At 45.6% G+C, this 27427-nt stretch overlaps 1 protein-coding gene across 1 annotated transcript in view; it reads left to right on the top strand.

The window, feature by feature from the left end:
* Positions 1 to 27427, top strand: part of LOC121868300 (calcium/calmodulin-dependent protein kinase type II alpha chain-like) — a 204551-nt gene that overhangs the window by 93449 nt on the left and 83675 nt on the right. Inside the window, 2 exon segments of the mRNA XM_042368752.1 lie at positions 5779 to 5838; positions 20049 to 20087. Of these exon segments, the coding sequence (XP_042224686.1) occupies positions 5779 to 5838; positions 20049 to 20087 (99 nt within the window).

Raw genomic sequence — 27427 nt, 5'->3', positions numbered from 1 at the left:
CCTACACTGTCACTATATTGAAATGAACTGTAGTTTGAGCTGATCCCCATCTAAGTTACTATATGTCTTATTTGTGTCACTTATGTCACTTGTATATTATTTGTAATTCGTAACCCATTCCCCAAATATGTAACTGTATATTTTCAGCCTTCTGGCTGCCAAGCTCTTTCAATAAACCGGTAATATTATTATTATTATTATTATTATTATTATCACCATACACACATCATCACTATATACATTGTATCACCACCATACACACTTCATCACTATATACATTATATCACCACCATACACAATCATCACTATATACATTGTATCACCACCATACACACATCATCACTATATACATTGTATCACCACTATACACACATCATCACTATATACATTATATCACCACCATACACACATCATCACTATATACATTGTATCACCACCATACACACATCATCACTATATACATTGTATCACCACCATACACACATCACCACTATATACATTATATCACCACTATACACACATCATCACTATATACATTGTATCACCACCATACACACATCATCACTATATACATTGTATCACCACCATACACACATCATCACTATATACATTGTATCACCACTATACACACATCATCACTATATACATTATATCACCACGTTACATGTCATCACTATATACATTACATGTCACCACGTACAGCATTTTGGTTCACTTGCTGTCCAGTGCCTCTTACTACAAATAATTGGAGACGGTGTTAGGTGTTTGTTGTAGGCACTGCACTCTACTGTACTGTACAAAAATAAGTATGACCACAAATTATCAACTAATCCCAGGGTAACTTTGGTTGGTTCTCAGCTCCTAGTGTGAACCACCAACGACCATTACGTTCAGTAAGACAGGTTGGTGGAGGAGAAAACCTTTCTGGAGGAATACACTCGAGCTCCAAGCCGATGAAGAGAGCAAAATGGAAGCCGGGTTCGGGTTCATCAGTTATCAACAAGAGTTCACTGATGTACTGCCACAAGACTACATTGACCTCCCACAAAACGAGACGCGTATGGTCAAGGTGAATCTATTGAAGGGGAAGAAGTAGATGGCAAAAGTGAGGCTCACCGTTGGTGACTTATTGCGAGGACATGAGGTGTGCTTCCCTGGCCATCACATCCACTGCTCACTAACCTATCACGTGACTCAGAGCGAGACAGTTACTGAGAATGTCTCAGTTACTGAGAGCGTTTCAATTACTGAGAGCGTTTCAATTACTGAGAGCGCACCAGTTACTGAGAGCGTGACAGTTACTGAGAGCGTCTCAGTTACTGAGAGCGTTTCAATTACTGAGAGCGCACCAGTTACTGACAGCGTGACAGTTACTGAGAGCGTCTCAGTTACTGAGAGCATCTCAGTTGCTGAGAGCGTCTCAGTTACTGAGAGCGTCTCAGTTGCTGAGAGCGTCTCAGTTACTGAGAGCGTCTCAGTTGCTGAGAGCGTCTCAGTTACTGAGAGCGTCTCAGTTGCTGAGAGCGTCTCAGTTACTGAGAGCGTCTCAGTTGCTGAGAACGTCTCAGTTACTGAGAGCGTCCCAGTTGCTGAGAGCGTCTCAGTTACTGAGAGCGCGTCAGTGATTGAGAAGAAGACGCAGGGGAGCGTCTCTGGAGAAGATAACATCACGTCACCCGGGTGGCCGTTCAGTCACGGGATAGGTTGGCTTGCAGTAAGATTTGGTATCTTTGTGTCCATGTTGCTATATGGTTGCATGTACTATTGCCTGGGGCCACTTATGCCGGAGGTTACGGGGGACCTATATGCATTTATTGCAAATGGCATTGCAGTTTTGATTGTACTTCACGTGGCCCTCTGTGTGGTAGTAATGCGGGGCCAAGTCTCGAAACATGGCCAAAATTTCATAAAAAATTTGAAAAACGAGACAATATGTTGTGTGTGCGGGAAACAGGTCACCCCTCGAATTAAACATTGTTCGTTCTGCAATAAATGTTTTCCTGGGACCCATGAGTGCATTTACCAACAGACTAGAATTGTTTTTTGGGGCTTAGGCGTCTTCTTTGGCTACCTGGCAATGAACGAAATGATAATAAAATAATGCTGGTGGTATAATGAAGATAATGCTAGATACAATGATGACGTGGAAGAATGGATAAACGTATTGATGTTGTTTAGTGTGTTTTTAGTGGCCGCCATCTTGCATACTCTCCGTGCAGCGGCAGAAATCATTTGGTACGTAAAACATTGTAAATATTGAAAAAAATGTATAAAATTAATAAATATGTCGTTTCTTTTTTCTTTGTTTAATAGTCACTACACTTATATACACTACATCCATTACACTATCATATACACTTAAACTCAAGACACTTAACTGCTGTCATACATTATAATTTGAAGATAACTTAACTATCATTAGGTGTTTCTTGTTGTTGCAGGATCTGAGATAATCTTGAGAGAGAGAGAGAGAGAGAGAGAGAGAGAGAGAGAGAGAGAGAGAGAGAGAGAGAACAACAGCTGGACCATATGGGAGAAAGTTGTGTGAGAATTGGGTTATTATCGATAGAATTTAGACACTGTTGACGATGTTATGTTGGAGCCATGGACAAGAGAAGTAGCGCAGGAACCTCGGCCCTCCCCTCTCTCTCCCTCTCTTCCCTCTCTCTCCTCTCTCTCTCTCCACCTCTTTCTCTGTGACCTCTATTTGACCTGACCGTACGCCATTGGGAGCCGAGACCCCTCCTACCTCCACCCAACCCGACCCAACCCGACCCAACCCCACCCCACCCCACCCCACAGTAAGACGGGGGCGTGGTCTCCCTGCCCCGCCCCGCCTCTCACTCCCACAGTTCAGTTCTTCCTTCTACTCATCTCTCAGTATTATTTCTTATTTATTTTTTGTTAATTGTTTCATAATCATCCACGTGACCCCCTTGTCTTCCTTATACTTCAGGGGTCACCTTAAGAATAGCTCCCCACCTTCCTCACCCACCCACCCACACCCCTCTACCCCCACAACCCCACCTCCTCCCCAACCACCCCCTCACCCTCCAGGATGGGAAATTACGATCCAGATCAAAGCAATAAATATGCAGTTAATTAGGTGTTATGGAGTCCTCCCTTCCTCCCTTCCTCTCTTCCTCTCTCCTTCCTTCTTCCTCCCTTCCTTTCCTCTCTTCCTCCTCTCCTTCCTTCCTTCCTCCTTCCTCTTCCTCCCTTCCTTCCTCCCTTCTCTCTTCTCTCTCCCTTCCTTCCTTCCTCCCTTCTTCCTCCTTCCTCTCTTCTCTCCTTCTCTTCCTTCCCTTCCTTCCTTCCTTCCTCCCTTCCTCTTCCTTCCTCCCTTCCTCCCTTCCTCCCTTCCTTCCTTCCTTCCTTCCTTCCTTCCTCCTGACTTATGGTGGTACCTCATGGATGGTACTACTCCTGCCTCTCACTCACCCGGTAGTATAAACTATTTTTGGGACACCATCAACCAACAGTAACCTCTCTCTCTTTCTCTCTCTCTCTCTCTCTGTTCGATTTGCTCAAAACTCACATTCGCGCGTGTGTGTGTGTGTGTGTGTGTGAGAGAGAGAGAGAGAGAAAGAGTCCAGTTCTCTCTCTCTCTCTCTCTATGATCACGTTCGGTTCAAGGTTAACGTTCCGGTATTCTGGGAGGGTCACGTCCGAGTGCCACTTGAGGAAGTCCTGGAGGCAAGTTGACCCTCCAACGTGTGTCAGAGGGTGAGCTACATGGTGGAGTGTCCTCATGACCCAGGACAACCAGGACCCAGGACAACCAGGACCCAGGACAACCAGGACCCAGGGCAACCAGGACCCAGGGCAACCAGGACCCAGGACAACCAGGACCCAGGGCAACCAGGACCCAGGGCAACCAGGACCCAGGACAACCAGGACCCAGGGCCCAGGGCAACCAGGACCCAGGACAACCAGGACCCCAAGACCCAGGACAACCAAGACCAGGGGACAACCAGGACCCAGGGCAACCAGGACCAGGACAACCAGGACCCAGGACAACCAGGACCCCAGGACAGCAAGACCCAGGACAACCAGCTGTTAATTATGTTCGTATTTCGTATCAAAGCAGAGTCGTATTTCTAGTTGTTCCTGTCACCCAGAGTCGTATTTCTTGTCAACCTGAGTAGTATTTATGGTCATATTTGGGGTGGTTGCCCCCCCCCACCACCCTTGGCTCTTGTCCAAGTCATTATCAGTTTTGGGTTCATGTTTTCCGAAGTGTTGAAGTGATGGTGGGAGGTGCACTGTTTGTCAGGGAGGGGTGTTGTCAGGGAGGGATGCTGTCAGGAGGGATGTTGTCAGGGAGGGATGTTGTCAGGGAGGGTGTTGTCAGGGAGGGTCAGGAGGGTGTTGTCAGGGAGGGGTGTTGTCAGGGAGGGATGTTGTCAGAGGGTGTTGTCAGGAGGGATGTTGTCAGGAGGGGATGTCAGAGGGGTGTTGTCAGGGAGGGATGTTGTCAGGGAGGGGTGTTGTCATGGAGGGGTTTTGTCAGGGAGGGATGTTGTCAGGGAGGGATGTTGTCAGGGAGGATGTTTTCAGTGAGGATGTTGTCAGGGAGGGATGTTAAGTTAAGTTAAGTTAGGTTATGTTAGGTTATGCTATGCTATGTTAGGTTATTTTAGGTTAGGTTAGGCTAGGTTAGGCTAGGCTAGGCTAGGCTAGGCTAGGTTATACCAATGGAATAATTAACACGATCACCTTACATCTCTCTCTCTCTCTTTAAACAGCAAAGGGAATGGGGGGGGGGCTGGTTGAATCTGTCAAAGGCCGTGGATAAGGAAGATGTCGTTCATTAAGGCAGCCGGAGGTGTGAGCAAGAAGATATTTCGATGAACATATTGGATTTCATTCTAAAGGGTCGACAATACTGCTGTTACCTGACTCTCGTGTTGTGTGGGGGGGTCTGCTGCCTCTATTCTCCTCCCTCCTTCCTGCTGCCTCTATCCCCCCATCCTTCCCCGCTGCCTCTATCCTTCCTCCTTTCATTCCTTGTTGCCTGTACTCTATCTGCTGCTGCCTCTCTTCTTCCTCATTCCATCTGTGTTGCCTCTACTCTATCTGCTGCCTCTATTCTCCCTCCCTCCCTGTCTGTTGCCTCCACTCTCTCCATTTCCCTCCCTCTCTCCCTGCTTCCTCTATCCTCCCTCCCTCTCTCCCTGCTGCCTCTGTCTTCCCCTCTCTCCCAGCTGCCTCTATCTTCCCCTCTCTCCCAGCTTCCTCTTTCCTCCCTCCCTCTCTCCCAGCTGCCTCTATCTTCCCCTCTCTCCCAGCTGCCTCTTTTCTTAACGTTGCTGGTGACAAAAATGTGCCGCCAACTGGTGTCAATAACAGTTTTAATAACCAGATGGTGTCAACAAGGTTCCGACAGGTGGTGTTAATAAGGTGGTGCCAACAGGTGGTGTCAATACGGTGGTGTCAACAGGTGATACCAATAAGGTGGTGCCAACAGGTGGTGTCAATAAGGTGGTGTCAATAAGGTGCCAACAGGTGATACCAATAAGGTGGTGCCAACAGGTGGTGTCAATAAGGTGGTGCCAACAGGTGGTGTCAATAAGGTGCCAACAGGTGATACCAATAAGGTGGTGCCAACAGGTGATACCAATAAGGTGGTGCCAACAGGTGGTGTTAACAAGGTACCAACAGGTTAACAGTTCACCTCATGTTACCTTGTCTTATTTATTACTAATTTAACTTTTAATTTAACATAACATCGTCACACATGAACACCGAGTTAACATTATCGTCTCCTCGTTGCAGACTTCCAGAAGCTGGAGAGAGAGGCGAGAATTTGCAGAAAACTTCAGCACCCAAATATAGGTAAGTGTTGCTCGCAGGTGTTATGTTGTGCAGGTGTAGTCCGCTCCTACACCTGTTTCATATTGTAGTAGTATTTTTTTACCTCCACGTGTTAACACCCACAAACATCTGTTGATATGTTACAACCTGTACGATGTGTTACAGGCACATGTTTATATTCTAAGTTGTTGTGTGTTACATGTTACATCTGTTACGGTTACATGAACATCTGTTACGGTTACATGAACATCTGTTACGGTTACATGTACATCTGTTACGGTTACATGTACATCTGTTACGGTTACATGAACATCTGTTACGGTTACATGTACATCTGTTACGGTTACATGTACATCTGTTACGGTTACATGAACATCTGTTACGGTTACATGTTACATCCAAATTACTTACTAGATGTACTGTACTATTTATTATTTGTGGTACTCTATAGCTACACCTGCCAGTACTTCACCTCCACCTGTTTATGGTACCTACAACTGTTAATATCCACACCTGTTAACAGTATGCCTACACCTGTCAGTACCTCACCTGCACCTGTTAATTGTACCTAGACCTGTTAGTTATATCCACACCTGTTAATAGTATACCTACACCTGTTAGGACCACAACTGCATTAGATAGTACTGTACACTTAGTCTTGACATTCCACATTACACCTGCACTAATTATGAGCACTACAGGTGTTGACCAGGTGAACAGCGTCAGTCTTTTACCTCCCCAGAGAGAGAGAGAGAGAGAGAGAGAGACCTTATATTACGACAGACAGACAGACAGACAGACAGGTTCTCAACGACCTTAACTCCTTCACAATGGCAGTCGTCTACAGGTAACACTAGGAGGAGGAGACGGGCCATTGAGACAGGTTGTGTTGCTAATGACTCAGGTGATAGATGGGGGCCACCTTCACCTGTCTGCTGATTACTGCCGCCTCACCTGTCTTGTGTGACGTCTGCTAGCTGGCCTGATTGAGAGGTCTGGTTCGTGTGTGTGTGTGTGTGTATGTTGAGTACACACACAAACACACACACGCACACGGTAAACATCGTGTATAGTTCTTCACCTTAAATAAACGAAGACAAATTCTCCTCGAAAATAATAACACCAACAATGAGAGAGAGAGAGAGAGAGAGAGAGAGAGAGAGAGACACTAAAGGTTACATCATTAATAAAACACTGAGGAAAGGTTTAAGAGGCAACTAAAAATAGAACGGCAGAATTAACACACACTAAAATAAACTAGTAAATAATAAGAAGGTGGAATAACCAAGAGACAGACAGACAGACAGACAGATACAAACAAAGGGAGGAAGAAGCAGTGGGCGGTCTTGGAGGAGGAGAGTAAATCCAGGGAGGCGTGAGATAAGATAGAAGGTTTTGGAGGAGACAGGGAGGGAGAGTCTGAGATATAATTGGAGATAGTGGGAGAAGGCAGAGGGAGGGAGAGTGGCAGGGAGAGTGAGAGACAGGGAGAGTGAGATACAAGGAGGGGGGTGGGGGTGAAAGGCAGGGAGTGGGAGGGAGAGTGAGAGACAGGGAGAGTGAGAGGCAGAGAGGTAGGGAGAGTGAGGGAAGGTGAGGCAGGGAAAGTGAGAGGCAGATAACTGGAAGCAGCCACGGTTGACCTGCTCTAAAGACTTGGTGTCTGAGGAGGAGGAGGAGGAGGAGAGATAGAGAAGGAAAGAGGAAAGAGGAGGAGGGTGAGAAGAAATAGTGATGGAAGGGGGGAGGAAGAGGAGGAGAAGAGTGAGTGAAAAAACCAAGATGAAATAAATTTTGGTCGTGTAGGAATGAAAGGAGAGGAAATGAAAGAAAGGAGAAAGAAATATGGTTTTAATTTAGAGAGAGAGGAAGATATGGGAGGAGGGAGGTACATAATAAATGGTGGGGAGGGGAAGGAGGAGGAGAGGGATTAGAGGAGAGAGAGAAATATCACGACACTGACCATGCATGTAAACAGAAGCAGGAGAGAGAGAGAGATGATGATGATGACGATGACAAACTTTTCATTTCATCCTTAAAAGATGTGTGTGATATTACCAGTTAATACCATCAATCCTATTAGACCTCTGATCTTGACCTACACACACACACACACACACACACACACACACACACACACACACACACACACACACATACAGTATAGACAACCCTTCAGTGTGGGGAACGTGTCGACAGCACCTCACCTTGGCTGGTCTCATCAAGGTTTTTAGTGTCAGGTGAAGTGCAGGGGTGAGGGAAAAAAGGGGGAGTGACATGGTAGAGACTCTCTCTCTCTCTCTCTCTCTCTCTCTCTCTCTCTCTCTCTCTCTCTCTCTCTCTCTCCACCTTTGTTTACAGGGTCAGTGTGTGTGGTGGCTGCAGTGTTGATCTCAATCCATCATTCTTTCAGTCGCAATCAACAGCACTCAATTCTTCACCTCTATTCCCTTTGTTCCTCTAAAGTTGTATTGTATCATCATTCTCCTCCTTCATTCCTCCACGTCTCCTTCATTCCTCTACGTCTCCTTCACTTATATTGCACAACTCTATTATGTCATAGTGTGTTAGTCTTTGAGGGATGGGAGGGGTGAGAGAGCGTTAAGGGGGGAATGGTTCAGACAGGAGGGGGATGAGGGAAGGGGAGAGATGGGAGAGGAGAGAAGTTGGGGGAGGGAATTTGATTTTTTTTTAATTTGCCGCGGACAGTAGCTAGTTTATTGTGCACCCCATACTCATCCTGTGAGCGGTAGCGCAAAAAAGATTACAGAGTGTAGGCCACAGGGGTGTTTATCAGACCCCAGTGATTTGGTATTATGACAATGAATGTTACAGAGTATTTCCAGTACAGTGTTTGTTTATGTCGGTACATAGAATCTTTATTAGGTTCTGGATGCCAAGTGGGGATACAGCCTTAGTGTGTCAGCTGTCTTGTCACCAGACGTAAAGTGCCATGCCATACACAGTGTGCTTGGATTTATCTCTATAAGGTTCTAGTTTTTCACAGTCTAAGACGTAGTGTTGGAGTGTGGCCTTACGTCTGGCCACACACTTTACATTTAATTTTGTTCACATCTGCCTGAGGGGCATACTGCCAGAGGTACTTATATCCTAACCTTAGTCTAGCGGTTACACCATCTTGTAATCTGGTGATCGTGTTACTTGCTCCACATACATGTTTTATATGGCACATCTCATCATGGTAAACAATGGATTGGCTAGTGCCTGTTTGCACTTGTCTACTGGCTTCAAGTTCAACAGAAAGTTCTTCTCTGATTACAGTTTTTAAGGTTCTGTTTGACAATCCTAGATTGTACTCAACATTGTCATTGTTGGACGCGAGTTTAGCTAAGACATCGGCTCTATCATGTTCACTGATGCCTATGTGAGAGGGGATCCACAGCAGCTTGATCCTGATACCCCGTCAACAAGACACATATGCTTGTGTCTGGCTTCAGAGACAAGCGGGTGACAATCTGAGTTTAGGGTATCAAGACCAAGTTGTGAGGATAAGGAGTCAGGGATGATGAGACTGTCAGTGGCAGTGTCTTCATTAAGTTTTAGGGTTGTGAGTAAGGGAAATAGTTCAGTTTTTAGAGACGATGTCCACTTATTAATTCTAGCTCCTTTCTCTATTAAATTATCGTTAGGCTGAGTCACAATGGCAGCACTTCCAGCCCTCCCACAGACAGTGTTAAGAGAGCCGTCAGTGTAGATGGTCTGTGTGATGTTATTTTCAGTCTGCAGGTTATGTATGTGGTCAAGAGCTCTCACTTTGGCAGTGTGTTGGAGATAGGATTATGTGTGGTCAGTCGTTTAGGGGGGTACGTGGGTGTTGTGATATTGAAGGGAACTGTCTGCCAGGGTGGCAGGAAGCGCTGCTGTGTCTCAGCTTTGTACACATGATCTAGTCCAGACATCCTCATATGTGTAGCTGTAGTTTGGATCCATTTAGATTCACCAGTTTCATAACTCATATTCCAGCAGTTTCTATGAAGCAATGTTATAAGAACATAAGAATGGAGAAACTGCAGCGGGCCTATTGGCCCATACTGGGCAGTCCCATTTACACCCAACCCCTATCGCTCATATATCCGTCCAACCTATGTTTGAAGCTATCCAGCGTATTCGAGTTAATGATGATGTTTGGTAACTTGTTCCACTCATCCACTACTCTATTTCCAAACCAACGTTTACCTATCTCGCGCCTAAATCTAAATTTGTCTAATTTAAAACCATGAGGCTATCATGAGGATGACTTCAATATTATTCTCTTTGACACTGGGTACACCTAGTTCTTTCCTCATATAAAGTACTTTAGTGCTCATGGGACAGCCTAAAATAATTCAAAGGGATTTATTTTGCATTTTTTCGAGCTTGTCACTACCTTTCCCGTCAGGAAGGATGAGGGCTGGTGCGCGGTAATCTATCAGAGATCTTGGTACATTATTTTAACAATTCTAATATTAGCGCCATAATATGGGTTGTAACTCGCTACGTATTAAAGGTGGTTTAACCTATTGGCGGGTTAGGTGTTGTATGACAGGTGAGGTACAGGGGCTAGGGACACCGAGATATTTAAAAGGGGAGACAGCCAATAGTGTTGTTACCTATATTAAGCTTTAATGGTCCACGTTTGGGGTTACCAGCTTGGGGAAGGAAGGGGAGGGGGAGGGGGGAGAGTAAAGAGACAACAATGATCTTTTTAGCTGCGGTAGTGAGGAGTGCTTGACGGGGTGGACGAGAGGAAGGGAAAAGTATCCTCCTCTTCGTTATGTCAGTCTGTTAGGTTAGGTTAGGTTAGGTTAGGTTAGTGTAGCTGACACCCACCACAGCCACACCACCTGAGTCACACCCACCACAGCCACACCACCTGAGTCACACCTACCACAGCCACACCACCTGAGTCACACCCACCACAGCCACACCACCTGAGTCACACCCACCACAGCCACACCACCTGAGTCACACCCACCACAGCCACACCACCTGAGTCACACCTACCCTTTCCATCCACCACCTTACCTGATCTTTCATATTGTTATTTGTTTGTATGTTTGTTTAATAATTTGTTTATTAATTTATTTGTTTTGTTTGTTTGTCTGTTTAAATATTTTTTTTATTCAATTGTGTCTTTGTTTATTTGTATATTTATTTAGGATTTATTAATGTATTTTTTGTATTTTTGTTTGGTTAATGATTTACATGTTTGTTTGTTTGTTTGTTTGTATGTTTGTTTGTTTGTTTGTGTTAATCCATACCTTTGTTGGCCTGTGATTGGTGGAGTTAATCTCCTGTTACCTGAGACGTCGTGATTACCTGTGGGTGTGTGTGTGTGTGTGTGTGTGTGTGTGTGTGTGTGTGTGTGTGGAGGAGGAAAGAAAGGAGTGAGGAAGGAAGGAAGGGAGGAAGGAAGGAAGGAAGGGACACAGCAAGTGATGGAGGAAGGAGTGTTGAAGGAAGGATGGAAACAAGGAAAGAAGGAGGGAGAGAAGGAAGGAGGGAGGGGGGAGGTAGATCAGAAGGTTGTGGGTCAGACCTTTGCCTTCCTCCACTTAGAAATTTATACCTTAACGCTAATTACTGACCTCCTCCTCCTCCTCACCTTTATTACAACTAAAACCATTACCCATACTCTCTCTCTCTCTCTCTCTCTCTCTCTCTCTCTCTCTCTCTCTCTCTCTCTCACACACACACTTAATTAAGGTGTTTCAGGTCTCGTCTGCTTTGTGAGGTTCCTTGTGTCAACCCGACGTAATCCGTGTGTGTGTGTGTGTGTGTGTGTGTGTGTGTGTGTGTGCGTGTGTGTGCGCGCGCTAAGGATTCCGATCAATTAAACAAACAAACAAACAAACAAAAGTCAACAACATCCCACAAGTTTCTGTCACCATTTATACCTCAATCAGAATGACGTCATCCATGTTTACACCGCCGCCATATTGTTGAGGGATCGTGTATATAAAAGTAGCATTTGTCAAACATTTATCTAACGTTCAGTCTCTTTATGTATCGTTCAAATGTGTTTTATTCAAGTTAATTATAGATGGGTGGTAATAATAACATGTTTATTTACCGTAGGAATATTTTCTTGACCGTGTGTATGTGTGTGGAGTGACGGCCATGTTGTTGTTGTTGTTTGTTGTTTGTTGTTTTGTTTTTACTAATAGGTATATAGTGGTATTGGTGTCATTTGTGTATAGTATAATTCTATGTTGTATTTATTATCAAAGTGAATATCTGCTATTACCATAAAGGACTGTTGTTGTTGTTGTTGTTGTTGTTGTCGTCGATGGCGCCCGGAGAAACCTCAAAACTATTAAAACTTTTCGAGATTTTTATTTTATTTATTTTTGGGGGGGGAGGGGGGTGCACCGTAATCAACCTGATGAAATAGTTACATAATGACTAGCGAGAGGAGAGGTAAAGGTTGGACTGTGTGTGTGTGTGTGTATGTGTGTGTGTGTGCGTGTGCGTGTTATTTTCTCTCAGTTACCCCTCCCCTTCTTATTTTCTCTCTCCGTTTTCTACAGGTGAAACTTAGGAAATTTTTTTACTCATTTGGGTGATGTTTTGTGGTGTAAGTCTTCAATGAGTGTGGAGGTCGAGGTGGTGGAGGAGGAGCAGGAGGTGGACGGAGTGGAGGAGGAAGTGGTGGAGATGACGGAGAGGAGGACATGCAGGAGGTAGAGGTGGAGGTGGTAGAGGGGGAGGGCAGGAGGTGGATGGAGTGGAGGAGGAAGTGGTGGAGATGATGGAGAGGAGGACATGCAGGAGGTACAGGTCGAGGTGGTGGAGGAGGAGCAGGAGGTGGATGGAGTGGAGGAGGAAGTGGTGGAGATGATGGAGAGGAGGACATGCAGGAGGTACAGGTAGCAGGTAGAGGTGGTAGGGGAGCTTGAGGAGTCTTTTTAACTAGTCGTGACCCCAATAAAGACAGTGGCGTGATGGTCAGAAGTGGAGGGAGCTTAGCAATGGTCAGCCTGGACTACTGACTGCCTGGCCCCCTCTCATTGATTCACACCCTCTCCCTCCCCCCTCCTCCTACCCTCACCTCCTCTCGTGTCCCCCTCCTCCCTCTCCTCCCCACCCCACCCTCATTGTTGTTCAATCTTGGCGATCTTCCTGAGTATTTGACCCCTCAGGCAGCTCCCCAGTCTTGTTTATGGATAGAGTCAGGGCCACGTAGTTTGGCCTGGGGATACACAGACAGCTGGAATCTCTCTCTCTCTCTCTCTCTCTCTCTCTCTCTCTCTCTCTCTCTCTCTCTCTCTCTCTCTCTCTCTCTCTCTCTCTCTCTCTCTCTCTCTCTCACACACCTGACAGGTCGACAGCCCATACATGACGGTGCCTCCTACTCTTCCTCTTCCTTCCCTCCTCTCACCTGTGCCTTCATCTTCTCTCACCTCTTCCTCCTCTTCCCACGTCCTCTTTTTTCTCATCTCCTTTAATTCTCATATCCTCCTCCTCTTCCTCCTCTACCTCTTCCCTTTTCCTTCATATCCTCTCACACCCGTCACCCCCCTCCACCCCAGCATTTCCAAGAGGGAGGAGGAGGAGGAGGAGGTTCTGTTTGGTAATGTTAACTTAACTATTTATTCCCCATTGTTCTTGTTCTTTCTCATTTGTTTATCATTTTCCATTCGTCTTGCCTCCGACTCTTTCCTTCCTTCCTTCCTTCTTGGCTTCTTTCTCTCTCCTTCTGTTCTTGATCCTTCGCTGAATGTCTCTTCCTCTCTCTATTTTCCTTCATTCATTTCTTCTTTGATCCTTCCTTTATGGTTTCTCTCTCTCTGTCTCTCGCTCTCTCTCTCTCGCTCTCTCTCTCTCCTTCCTTCCTTCATTCATTCATTCATTCGGCAGTTTCCTTTGATCCCTCCCTCGTCATTTTCTCCCCATTAAGGTCCATTAACTCCCCTCACTTCCCCTCAGCTCTCTAAACTTCACCTAAACTCCCCTCTGTTCACCTAAACTCCCCTCTGTTCATTTAAACTCCCCTCTGTTCAACTAAACTCCCCTCTGTTCATCTAAACTCCCCTCTGTTCACCTAAACTCCCCTCTGTTCATCTAAACTCCCTCTGTTCACCTAAACTCCCTCTGTTCAACTAAACTCCCTCTGTTCATCTCTCCCTCTGTTCATCACTAAAGCTCCCTCTGTTCATCTAAACTCCTCTGTTCACCTCGCTCCCTCTGTTCAACTAAACTCCCCTCTGTTCAACTAAACTCCCCTCTGTTCAACTAAACTCCCCCTGTTCACCTAAACTCCCCTCTGTTCATCTAAACTCCCCCTGTTCACCTAAACTCCCCTCTGTTCATCTAAACTCCCCCTGTTCACCTAAACTCCCCTCTGTTCATCTAAACTCCCCCTGTTCACCTAAACTCCCCTCTTCTCCCCTCGACTGAAACTTGTTGTCTGGACTCCATCGAAGACTCGTCAGAAAGTGAGGGGAACGAAGAGAGGAAGAGGACAGGGAAGAAGGGGGGAGGCAGGAGAGGGGTGGGAAGAGGACGAGGAGGGGAGAGGGGAGGAAGAAGAGGGGGAGAAGTGAACGAGGAACAAAGAGAGGGGAAGAAGGAGAGAACAGAAGAAGAAGAGAGGGGGAGGAAAAGAGGGGAGATGTGTCTTTCATGCTGTTAAGTGGTGTTGAAAATATGACTTAAATTTTTCTCGTTGAAGCTTTTCCCTTCACGCTAGGGCTACGTCGGGGCTACTGGGTGTGATGTAGTCCCGGGGCTACTGGGTGTATTGTAGTTCCGGGCTACTGGGTGTGATGTAGTCCCGGGGCTACTGGGTGTGTGTTGTTCCGGGCTACTGGGGTGTGATGTAGGGGCTACGGGGTGTGTTTGTACTGGGGCTACTGTGTGTGTGTTGTTGTCCCGAGGCTGCTGGGGTTGTTGTAGTCCCGGGGCTACTGGTTGTATTGTAGTCCCGAGGCTACTGGGTGTGATGTAGTCCAGGGGCTTCTGGGTGTGATAGTCCAGGGGCTACTGGGTGTGTTGTGGTCCAGGGCTACTGGGTGTGTTGTAGTTCTGGGGCTACTGTGTGTGTGTTGTTGTCCCAGGGCTGCTGGGGTTGTTGTAGTCCCAGGGCTACTGGTTGTATATTGTAGTCCCGAGGCTACTGGGTGTGATGCCCCTTTCCTGGGGACTATTGGGACTATTCGTATTCTCACCCATTTCCTCCAAAACTGTCTCCTCCTCCCCTCCTTGGAAGTCACCAGCGAATTCTAGCAATCCTCTCCTTCCTCCCCCCCCCCTCCCCTCCTCTCCCTATCCTCACCTTTGACCTTTGGTAATGGGGTCACCAAAATATTTTTACGGGCCAGTTATTGATCCCATAAACAGGGCGGTGAGGGACTGTGGGAGTTAATACCTTTATTGTATAGTTTACGAGGCGCTGGTCTTGAGGTGGGCAAATTCTCTGTTGTTACAAGATGGCGGCGGTGGGGCGGAAGCTGTGTATAAGGGATCCTACGTCTAAATGTAAACAGAGTCCTCGATGTTTACCTTATAAAAATTAATAATGTTGAATGTTGTATGTAAAGTAATGAATGGGAATAAGTACACGAGGATTAAGTTATTGTAAATGTTAGAGAATTTTAAAGATGATATTGTTAAATGTAGTTCAAATATGGTCGTGGGTAAAGGAAGGTTAGGTTATGTTAGGTCACTTTCTGGTTGCCATAAAGAAGAAAGTACAGTTGAGTACAGTATATAAATGAACCGTATATACACCATTGAGTTTATTACCCCTGGACTGACACACACACACACACACACACACACACACACACACACACATGACAGGAGGAAAAGAAAAAAAGAGAGTAATAGACAATGACTGAGTTTTATGGAGAGGCTGTGTGTTCCTCGGCTCTTGACAATGGCGGCTGGGGTAACTCAGGGTAACTCACAACAAAGCCGCCACCCACCTCCAGCCGCCACTCCTCAATGCCTCCACAAATTGCATTATGTTCCTCCCACTAATTTTATTAACATGTACAATGAGGGGAATTATTTTTTTGTAGTGTGTGTGTGTGTGTGTGTGTGTGTGTGTGTGTGTGTGTGGTAGGTGATGGTGATGAGTAGTGATGGTGATGAGTAGTGATGATGGCAATAGTGATGGTGATATTGGTGATAGATAACGTGGTGGGTGATGATACTGATGGTGATAGATTCATGGTGGTTGGTAGTTGTGGTGGTTGGTAGTTGTGGTGGTTGGTAGTTGTGGTGGTTGGTAGTTGTGGTGGTTGGTAGTTGTGGTGGTTGGTCTTAGTGGTGGCTGGTAGTTGTGGTGGTTGGTAGTAGTGATGGCTGGTAATAGTGGTGGCTGGTAGTAGTGGTGGCTGGTAGTAGTGATGGCTGGTAGTAGTGATGGCTGGTAATAGTGATGGCTGGTAATAGTGGTGGCTGGTAATAGTGGTGGTTGGTAGTTGTGGTGGTTGGTAGTAGTGATGGCTGGTAATAGTGGTGGCTGGTAATAGTGGTGGCTGGTAGTAGTGGTGGCTGGTAGTAGTGATGGCTGGTAATAGTGATGGCTGGTAATAGTGGTGGCTGGTAATAGTGGTGGCTGGTAATAGTGGTGGCTGGTAGTGATGGCTGGTAATGGCTGGTAGTGGTGGCTGGTAATAGTGGTGGCTGGTAGTAGTTGTGGTAGTGAACCTTTAACCAGCGAACATATACACCAGTCATTACTCAACGCTGTCCATTTATCATTACAACAAAATAAACATCCTATCTGTTTGACTGTTTTTCATAATTCTACATCATCATTTTCACTACATACAAAATATACTTATACTGTAGTGTGACTGTATTTTTATTATTTTGTATTCCACTGTTATGTTATTTTGTATTCCACTGTTATGTTATTTGTTTGTATGTCAGTGTTACGTTGTTATTTTGTAGTTCACTGTTGTGTTATTTGTGTATTTTAGTTTTGTATTATTCTTTTGTATCTGATTAACTGTTGGAAAATACAGTCTTTTATTCTGTATTATTGTTTTTCCAGAGAGAGGTGGCACTCAGTTGAATATTTGTGACTTTATTAAAGGTTTATGAAGACATTAGCGGTAGTTTAGTAGTGGTGAGGAGGAGGGGAACGAGGAGGAGGGGAACGAGAAGGAGGGGAACGAGGTGGAAGAGAAGGCTAATGGTAGAAAGGCCCACACATACTCACTCTTCCTTGACCTCATCCTCGACCTTATGACCTCTCTGGATATGGCCTGAGGTTGACCCCCCTTGGAGAGTTAGGTCAGTGTTGATGGTGACTACTGCTGCATCTAGGAGGAGGAGGAAGGGGGGGGGGAGAAGAGGAAGGGAGGGGGAGAAGAGGAAGGGGACGAAGAGGGGATATATGAGGGAAGAGAGAAGAGAGGGACCAAGAGGAGGGAGAATAGGAGGATGAGGAAGAAAATGATGATGAGAGGAGGGAGAAGGAAGAAGAAGATGATGAGGAAAATGCGAAAGAGGATGGGAAAGAAGAGGAAGCCGTCACAGCAACACACACACACACACACACACACACACACACACACACACACACACACACACCTGTAACAGAGAGCCGACACCTAGTTCGTCTTTAATTTAAAGTTTACAGTACACTCGGAGGGTAATCCAGACCTACCACCAGTATTGTTCACCCTTCGTTGAAATTAACACTTGTGAGGTGAGGGTGTAAGTCTGAGTGTATCTTGTGAGGGTCTGAGTGTGTCTTGTGAGGGTCTGAGTGTGTCTTGTGAAGGTGTGAGTGTGTCTTGTGAAGGTGTGAGTGTGTCTTGGGAGGGTGTGAGTGTGTCTTGGGATGGTCTGAGTGTGGCTTGGGAGGGTGTGAGTGTGTGTGGTGAAGGTGTGAGCGTGTCTTGTGAAGGTGTGAGTGTGTCTTGGGAGGGTGTGAGTGTGTCTTGGGATGGTCTGAGTGTGTCTTGGGAGGGTGTGAGTGTGTGTGGTGAAGGTGTGAGCGTGTCTTGTGAAGGTGTGAGTGTGTCTTGGGAGGGTGTGAGTGTGTGTGGTGAAGGTGTGAGTGTGTCTTGGGATGGTCTGAGTGTGTCTTGTGAGGTGAGTGTGTGTGGTGAAGGTGTGAGTGTGTGTGGTGAGGGTTAGGGCCGAGGAAGGGTGGAGCACAGGTGTGTTGTTTTAGTACCTTTTAAGCTAATGGGTTCCTCCTCCCCATCATGGCCTCCTGCAGGTGTAATAGTAGGGAGATAGTTCCGTGTGTGTGTCGGTCATTAACATCTTATTTAGGTTGTAGGTTAAATGAGTTCCTAACCTAACCTAACTTAGACTTCCATAATCCAACCTAACCTAACTCAACCTGACCTAACTTAAACTACCATAACCTAACCTAACTCCTACAGGTAACGTTAGGGTGTTTAATCATCAGGTAAAATAAGTTGGGTTGCCTAGTCTCCTATTTTTATTACAGTATGTTGATAAAATTTTGGTTTAGATACACTTATTAATATTAACTTAGGGTCACTAAGAACCTTGAGTACAGAGACAGGTTAAAGCATCTTAATTTGCACTCCCTCGAGAGACGTAGAGTGTGGGGCGACATGATCGAGGAGTATAAATGGAAGTCAGGGCTAAACAAAGGTGATATAACAAAGGTACTCAAACTAACCAACCAGGAGCGAACTCGTAGCAATGGTTTTAAATTAGACAAATCTAGATTTAGGCGCGAGATAGGTAAACATTGGTTTGGATGAGTGGAACAAGTTATCAAACATCATCATTAACTCGTAATACGCTGGATAGCTTCAAACAAAGGTTGGACGGATATATGATTATTTTTTATTTTTTGGCCATTTACAGTGGTTAGTTTATTGTGCACCCCATACTCATCCTATGAGCGGTAGGGCAAAATGATTACAGAGTAGAGTTCACAAAGGGTCAGGATATTATGACATTGAATGTTATAGAGTATTTCAAAAAAATTCTTTGTTTACTTCTATGCATAGAAGGTAACCTATTCACAACTGTGTGAGTACAGGGGTGTGAGGCAGTAAGTCTCGGCTATATGAGCGATAGGAGGTGGGTGTAAACTGACTGTCCAGTATGGGCCAATAGAACGCCTGCAGTTTCCTCCATTCTTATGTTATTATGTTCATATGTGTTAACGTCTCATTGAGGTGTGAGGTCAGGTGAGATTAGGTCAGATGAGTTTAGGTGAGAGTAGGTCAGATGAGGTCAGGTTAGGGTAGATCAGGTTAGGTCAAAACAGCAATTCATGATATGGAGAAATAACAGCTGTTGAGATATCAGGGTAAGTCAAGAATAGACGCAGCACGAGAAGAACAATGACAACTCTTGAATGTGACAGGATAGATCAGGTCAAGTAAGATATTAGAAGACATGTAATTTGAGGTGATATCACGTCATGTCAAGCCAGGTAAGGAGAGATACAGTCAGGTCTGGCCAGGTAAGCTTAGATTAATAATAATAAATCGGGTGAAATAAAATTCAATAATACGTAAAAAAAACTAGATAATAATTCTGGTGTTGCGATCAGAAGGTGTTGTATATTGTGTTGTAGGTAACATAAGTGATTTATAACTGTGATGTAATTTTAAGGTGTTGTGTTGTGTGTTTTAACCAATTTTATGTATTTTATTGTAACCAAAATTCTTCCTCTTTGTTTTGATGTGTTTGAGGCAATTTAATCACGAGTTGAACTTAGTGAAATAATAATAATAATTTGTTGCTGTGTTATATTTGTGTATTAATATTAATAATAATAATGATGATGATGATGATGATGATGATGATGATGATGATGATGTGAGAAGGTTGTCATTGTTGGCTGTGAGAGTGATGGTGACTGCTAATTGAGTGATGGTCAGTTGACTTACTTACCTACACAAGCCTATTCCCTTCCCTCCATTCCCTCCATTCCCCATCCTCCTCCCTTCCCTCCTTTCCCACACCCATTTCTTCCTGTTAACATCATCTCACACATAAATATCAGGTTAGTTTATACTTAAAATAATCAATACTAATCATCATAACAATCGATCAGACAATATTTTTTATTTGTGATTGATTTTACTTGAGAGACACAACCCGATGAGTTAGTTTGTAATGTTGTTGTTTTGTTGTTGTTGTTGTTGTTGTTATGATAATTTTTTTTGTATAATATTGACTGTGTGGTGGCCTTCATCTCCTCCACCTCTCAACTGTCTTCTCTATCGTGTGTCAACTTCCAAAATTTGCCTTCCTCTTTCTGCTGGCAGCCGCCGAGCTCAGCGACCACAGTGTCTTAAGGCTTCTTGGTGAGTACCCGTCACTTGTAGGCATCACACACACGTACACCTGCCCACACACCTGCACAGACATACACCTGCCCACACACCTGTCCACAGATATACACCTGACTACACACCTGCACAAACATACACCTGACCACACACACCTGGACAGACATACACCTGCCAACACACACAGCATGACACCATCCAGCTCGGGTCCTCATCTTACACACTTTATATATATATTCAGTATATATATCAATTTTGGTTTAAATCTATAAGACTAGCGTTTTTTAAAGCGTTCATATACTGTACTGCTAGACAGTTGCCTCTACGCGTTTTTTAACATGGACTGCTTATGTTGCATGGCGAATATTTTTTGCTTGGATAAACTGGGGACTGTGTTGAAATGGTTCATTATTGGTGTTATTATTATTATTGTTTTATTATTGTTTTTATTCTTATTTTATTATTGTTATGAATTTTTTTTTATTATTTTTATCAGTCTTAATTTAGTTTTTTATATTTTATGATTATTATTGTTTATAATAATAATAATAATAATAATAATAATAATAATTATTATTATTATTATTATTATTATTATTATTATTATTATTATTATTATTATTATTATTATTATTATTGTTGTTCTTTTTATTATTATTTTTGTTTTTATTATGATTATTATCATTATTTATTATTATTATTATTATTATTATTATTATTATTATTATTATTATTATTATTATTACATACTGAAGTTTTGTTTTTGTCATGTTTTATGTAGTGATAATATTACTACAGATGATTGTGTTGGTGTGTGTATGTACAGTCAACCAAAGACCCATCGACCTCACCCTAGCTCTAGTACTCACCATTGTTATTTATGATCACGAGAAGTTTCCAAATAACGAAGAAAATTTTAAGTAAACATACAAACATTTGGAAACTTCTCGTGATCATAAATAACAATGGTGAGTACTAGAGCTAGGGTTGACTGTACCTCGACGAGTTGAAGGTGGGTGTACATGTAGGTGTTGGTGGAGATGTGGGTGTACTGTAGATGTGGGTGTATTTATGGGCGTAGTTATAGGTGTGGGTATACTGTATATGTGGTTGTAGATGTGGGTGTAGTTGTGGGTATAGATGTGGGTGTAGATATGGGTGTGGATTTAAATGTGGGTTTAGATTTAGGTGTAGGTGTCGGTGTAGATCTGGGTCTGGGTGTATGTGTGGTTGTAGGTCGGGTAGTTGGCATAGATGTGGGTGAGGATGTAGGACAAATGTGGGTGTGGGTATAGATGTGGGTGTGGGTATAGATGTGGGTTTAGTTGTGAGTGTAGGTGTGTATAGATATGGGTCTAGGTGTGGGTGTAGGTGGGTGTAGGTATGTGTGTACATGTGGGTGTAGGTGTGGGGGGGGGTAGTTGTTGATATAGGTGAGTATAGGTGTATATGTGGGTTTAGGACTGTAGGTGTGGATGTAGATGTGGGTATAGGTGTGGGTGTGGATGTCAGTGAAGGTGTGGGCGTAGGGGTTGGTGTGGATATGGATGTGGGTGTAAGTATGGGTGGGGTGTAGGTGTGGATGTAGATGTGGGTATAGGTGTGGGTGTGGGTAGATGTGGGTGTAGGTGTGGGCGTTGGTGTAGGTGTGGGTGTGGATGTCAGTGAAGGTGAGGGTGTAGGGGTTGGTGTGGATATGGATGTGGGTGTAAGTATGGGTGGGGTGTAGGTGTGGGTAAGGTGTAGATAGAGTGTGGGCGTGGGTTTAGGTGTTATGGGTGCAAGTTTAGGTGTGGGTAGGGTGTAGTTGTGGGTGTGGGGTTAGGTGTTGTGGGTGTAAGTGTAGGGTGTGAGTGTAGGTGTAGATGCGGGTGTGGGTGTGAGCTACCTACACCTGCCAGAAGGGTGGGGGGAGGGAGTAAGGGGGAGGTGTGGGGTGAGGGAGTAGGGAGGTGTGGGGTGAGGTAGAGATGTGGTGTGTGGGGGTGGGAGTGGGGAGATGTGGGGTGGGGAGTGGGGGTGTGAGGGTAGGTGTGGGGGAGGTGTCAGGGTAGGAGTAAGGGGGAGGTGTGGGGCGGGGAGTGGGGGAGATCAGGGTGGAGTAAGGGAGATGTGAGGGTGAGGAGTAAGGGGAGGTGAGGCAGGAGTGGGGAGATGTCAGGGTAGGAGTGGGGAGATGTGAGGTGGGGAGTGGGGAGATGTGGGGTGGGGAGTAAGGGGTGTGGGGGTAGGAGTGGGGAGTGTGGGGTGTGAGGAGTAAGGGGGGGTGTGAGGGTAGGTGTGGGGGTGGGGAGTAGGAGTGGGGAGATGTCAGGGTGGGAGTAAGGGGAGATGTGAGGTGAGGGAGTAGGGGAGGTGTGGGGTGAGGGAGTGGGGAGGTGTGGGGTGGGGAGTGGGGAGGTGTGGGGTGAGGAGTGGGGAGGTCAGGGGTAGGGAGTAAGGGGAGGTGTGAGGGTGGGAGTAAGGGGAGGTGTGAGGGTAGAAGTAAGGAGGTGTCAGGGTGGGGAGTAAGGGGAGGTGTCGGGGTAGGGAGTGGGGAGGTGTGGGGCGGGGAGTGGGGGGAGTGAGGGGTGGGAGTAGGGAGAGGTGTGGGGTGGGGAGTAAGGGGAGGTGTGGGGGTAGGAGTGAGGGGGAGATGTGAGGTGAGGTAAGGGAGATGTCAGGGTGGGAGTAGGGGGAGGTGTCAGGGTAGGAGTAAGGAGAGGTGTCAGGGGTGAAGATGAGGAGATGTCAGGGTGGGAGTAAGGAGATGTCAGGGTAGGAGTAAGGGGAGGTGTGAGGGTAGGTGTAAGAGTAGATATAATGACAAATATAAGGTAAAAATATCGGTTACGTTTCCTAATAAATAATATCGTCTCCATTACTCAACATCTACGCTCTCTCTCCATTATATTATCAATCTTTGTCTAATACATATTTTTGTCTGTTATCCTCTTATTCTGCTATTCTCTTTATTAGCTCTTTTATCCATTTCGTCTATTTATGCTTCTTGTCTTTGTGCGAATAAATTATTTTTCTCCTAAATACTAAAAAACTGGGGTTATTGTAATTTTATCAGCTTTTTTTATGGACTTACAGTATTATACGCATGACTATTTTTTATAAATACCAAAAAAAAATGAACGAAAATTAGATCGTTTTATTGACCTTCTGATATATGGGACTTAATTGCGTGTGATAGGTATTTTTTTTGTAGTTAAATCGTATGTCTAGTCTTGTAGGAATTGTGTGAATTGTCATTTTCTTAATTCACTCGTTTGATTAATTACCATAGGAGAATGCGAGGATTATTCTTTTTCTAATTAATTCGTCTTTTAATTCCGGATGGAGTTAGATAATTGTTGAGGTATTGTGGTTATTTTAGCCTTAGGTCGCTTTAGCATCGTTTCAATGTTTATATCTGTCAGCTGATTTTTAGCGCAGGTCGTTTAAATATCGTTTCAATGTTTACATCTATCAGCTGACTTTTGTTTACGGTAAAGCCACGGCTCGCTAACCTTGAGGCTGCCTGCTCGCTACAAATCCAAATATAACCTCACCTCATTTTGTTATTGTTTTGCCTAAAAAATTTATTGTTATTTTTACCGCCTTATGTTCTTGTTATTATCACCTTTTTATTATTATTTTTCCGTTTTATTGTGTTATTTTCATCTCGTATTCTTTATTTATCGTGTTATTCTTTCTTCCTTTGTTATTATTATTGTCTGTTTTCCTTCTCTGTTTTATTGTCTCATTTTTCTAGGTTACTGTTACCGTTAAATTAGTACTGTTGCTATCTATTTCATTTCTCTCTCTCTCTCTGTTGGTTTCTTGTCGTTATATCTGTTGCTCCTTCTGTTAATTTTCTTACTGTTGTCTCTCTATCTGTCTATTACTTCCTCCTGTTACTCCTGCCTTCTGTTTACTGTTGTTGTTCTGTTATTAATACCTCTGTTACGTCATCTTTGTCTCTGTTGTGCTACTTCTGTTGCCTGTTGCTTATGTCTTGCCGTTATTATTGCACTTTGTTATCTGTGTCTGTTGCTATTATCTCCTGTTGTAGGTATCTGTCTGTCTGTTTACACCTATAACTGTATTTTATCTGTTATTGTACGGTTATTGACCAGTGATTTAGTATTGTTGTTATCTCTGTTATTCTCTTATCATTATTATCTCTTGTACCCATATTCTGATCTTTTGTTGTGTTACTCTTATCCATCTGTTGCTTACGTCTGTTGTGTTCTTGCTCCTCTTATCTTATCTCACTACTGTTCATGTGAGTTCTTTAAATATTCTTGTTTTTTTTTATATCTCTTTTATTACTGTTATTACTATATTCATCTATTATCACGTTCTTATCTATTTTTTTTATCCTGTTATTGTTTTATCTCTTAATGTGTGTGTGTGTTATTATTGTTCATTATCTCTTGTTATATTTATAGTTCTTTGTTTTGTTGTTATTTTCACCGTGTGTATATATACTGATATTGACGCAAGAGGTTTGTATATATTAAGAAAATTATTGTTTTTATTTGTCGATTTTTTTTAAATGTGATATTATTGTTATAGGGATTGAGTTCGTCTCTCTCTCTCTCTCTCTCTCTCTCTCTCTCTCTCTCTCTCTCTCTCTCTCTCTCTTTCAAAAACTTTGTGTTCGGCTTCACAATAATTTTTTACTTTAATTATATTATCTTCAAACTTTCTAGTACCTTAAAGTTGTCAAAGAGAAAAGAAAAAAGAGAAGAGGATGATTAACCACTACCACCACCACCAACACACACACTACAACCAATAAACTACGACCACCACTACCACCACCACCAACACCACCACCACCACCACCTACCACCACCAACAACCTACCACCACCACAACAACTACCACAACTACCGCCATCCCTCATCGCGTGGTTACCTAGGTGAAGTCCCTCAACACCAAACCACCCACTTGGTCACATACGGCTTCACCAGCTCTAATTGACCTTACTTACGTCACCTGACCTGACTCTAATTGACCTTACTTCACCTGACCTTACTTATTTCACCTGACCTGACTCTAATTATACTTCACCTGACCTGACTCTATATGACCTTACTTACTTCACCTGAGCTGACTCTCGTTGACTTTATGCCACCTTGACTTCACTGTCTCACATCCACACACCTACACCCACACACCTCACCCCACACTTACACTCACACCTACACCCACACACCTACACTCCACACACCTACACACACACACTTACACCCCACACCTACACTCACACACCTACGTGTCCTCACCTACTCACCTACACCCACCCTACACCCACCCACACCCTCTACCCCCTACACTCCCACACCCACACCTACACCCACACCTCACCACTACACCCTACACCCACACACCTACACCCCACACCTACACCCACCTACACCCACACACACACACACACTCACACCCCACACCCTCCCACTACACCACACACCCACACACACCACACACACACCTACACCCCACACACCCACACACCTACACCCCACACACTTACACCCTCACACTTACACACACCTACACACACACACACCCCACACACTCCTCCACACACACACACACACACACCTACACACACACACCTACACCCCACACACCTACCCCACACACCTACACCCCACACACTACACATCACTGTCGATGTGAATATCAGGAACTCTTCTTTCTTCCTGTGTGTGTTCCTGCTAGTACGGCAGGTAGCTCCCCCCCCAGAAGGTAGCTCCTCCCCAGAGTAACTCCTCCCCCAGAGGTAACACCTCCCCAGAGGTAACACCTCCCCCAGAGTGGCTCCTCTCCCCAGAAGGTGGCTCCCCAGAAGGTAACTCCTCCCCAGGAGGTAACACCTCCCCAGAGAGTAGCACCTCCCCAGAGTGGCTCCTCCCCAGGTGGAACCTCCCCCAGAGTACTCCTCTGATGACACCTCCCGGAGGTGACACCTGGCTTCTCAGAAGGGCTCCTCCCAGGAGGGTCCAGACTCCTCCCAGGTGGCTCCTCCCCCGAAGGTGGCTCCTCTCCGTGAGAATCTTCCGGTAGCACCTCCCCAGGTGTCTCTCTCAGAGGTGGCTCTTCGAAGGTGTCTCCTCGAAGGATCTCATCCCCAGAGATGCTCCTCAGAGGCTCCTCTGAAGGTGGACACTCCCCCAGAAGGTAGCTCCTCCCCAGAAGGTAACTCCTCCCCAGAAGGTAGTTCCTCCCAGAAGGTAGCTCATCCCAGAAAAGTACTCCTCCCCAGAGTGGCTCCTCCCCAGTAGCTCCTCCCCAGAAGGTAGCTCCTCCCCAGGTACTCCTCCCCAGAAGGTAGCTCCTCCCCAAGTAGCTCCTCCCCCAGAGTGGCTCCTCCCCAGGAGGTAGCTCCTCCCCGAGGGGTAGCTCCTCCCCCAGAGTAGCTCCTCCCCAGAAGGTAGCTCCCTCCCCAGAAGGTAGCTCCTCCCCAGAAGGTAGCTCCTCCCCAAGTAGCTCCTCCCCAGAGGGTCCAGGTAACTCCTCTCCCAGCAGGTAGCTCCTCCCCAGAGGGTAGCCCTCCCCTAGAGGTGGCTCCTCCCCAGGAGGTGGCTCCTCCCCAGGAGTGGCTCCTCCCCAGAAGGTAGCTCCTCCCCAGAGGTGGCTCCTCCCCAGAAGGTAGCTCCTCCCCAGAGGTAGCTCCTCCCCAGAGGTGACTCCTCCCCAGAGGTAGCTCCTCCCCAGAAACTCGCTCTCTCCCAGCAGGTAGCTCCTCCCCAGAAGGTGGCTCCTCCCCTAGAGGTAGCTCCTCCCCCAGGTGGCTCCTCCCCAGAGTAGCTCTCCCCCAGAAGGTAGCTCCTCCCCAGAGGTAGCTCCTCTCCCAGAAGGTGAGCTCCTCCCCAGAGGTAGCTCCTCCCCAGAGTGGCTCCTCCCCAGAAGGTAGCTCCTCCCCCAGTAGCTCCTCTCCCACAGGTGGCTCCTCCCCAGAGTGGCTCCTCCCTGGGGTGGCTCCTCCCCAGGTGGCTCCTCCCCAGGAGGCTCCTCCCCCAGAGGTAGCTCCTCCCCAGAGTAGCTCCTCCCCAGAGGTGGCTCCTCCATCAGTGCTCTCCCCAGGGTAGCTCCTCCCCAAGTAGCTCCTCCCCAAGAGGTAAGCTCCTCCCCCAAAGGTAGCTCCTCCCCAGAAGGTAGCTCCTCCCCAAGTGGCTCCTCCCAAGTAGCTCCTCCCAGAGGTAGCTCCTCCCCCAGAAGGTAGCTCCTCCCCAGAAGGTAACTCCTCCCCAGAAGGTAGCTCCTTCCCAGAGTAGCTCCTCCCCAGCAGGTAGCTCCTCCCCAAAGGTAGCTCCTCCCCCAGAGTAGCTCCTCCGCCAGGAGAATGGCTCCTCCCAGAGTAGCTCCTCCTA

Source organism: Homarus americanus, unplaced genomic scaffold (assembly GCF_018991925.1).
Source record: "Homarus americanus isolate GMGI-L3 unplaced genomic scaffold, GMGI_Hamer_2.0 scaffold19318, whole genome shotgun sequence".
Lineage (NCBI taxonomy): Eukaryota > Metazoa > Arthropoda > Malacostraca > Decapoda > Nephropidae > Homarus > Homarus americanus.
Note: the sequence above shows the minus strand (reverse complement) of the source record. Positions and strands in the feature narration are given on the sequence as shown.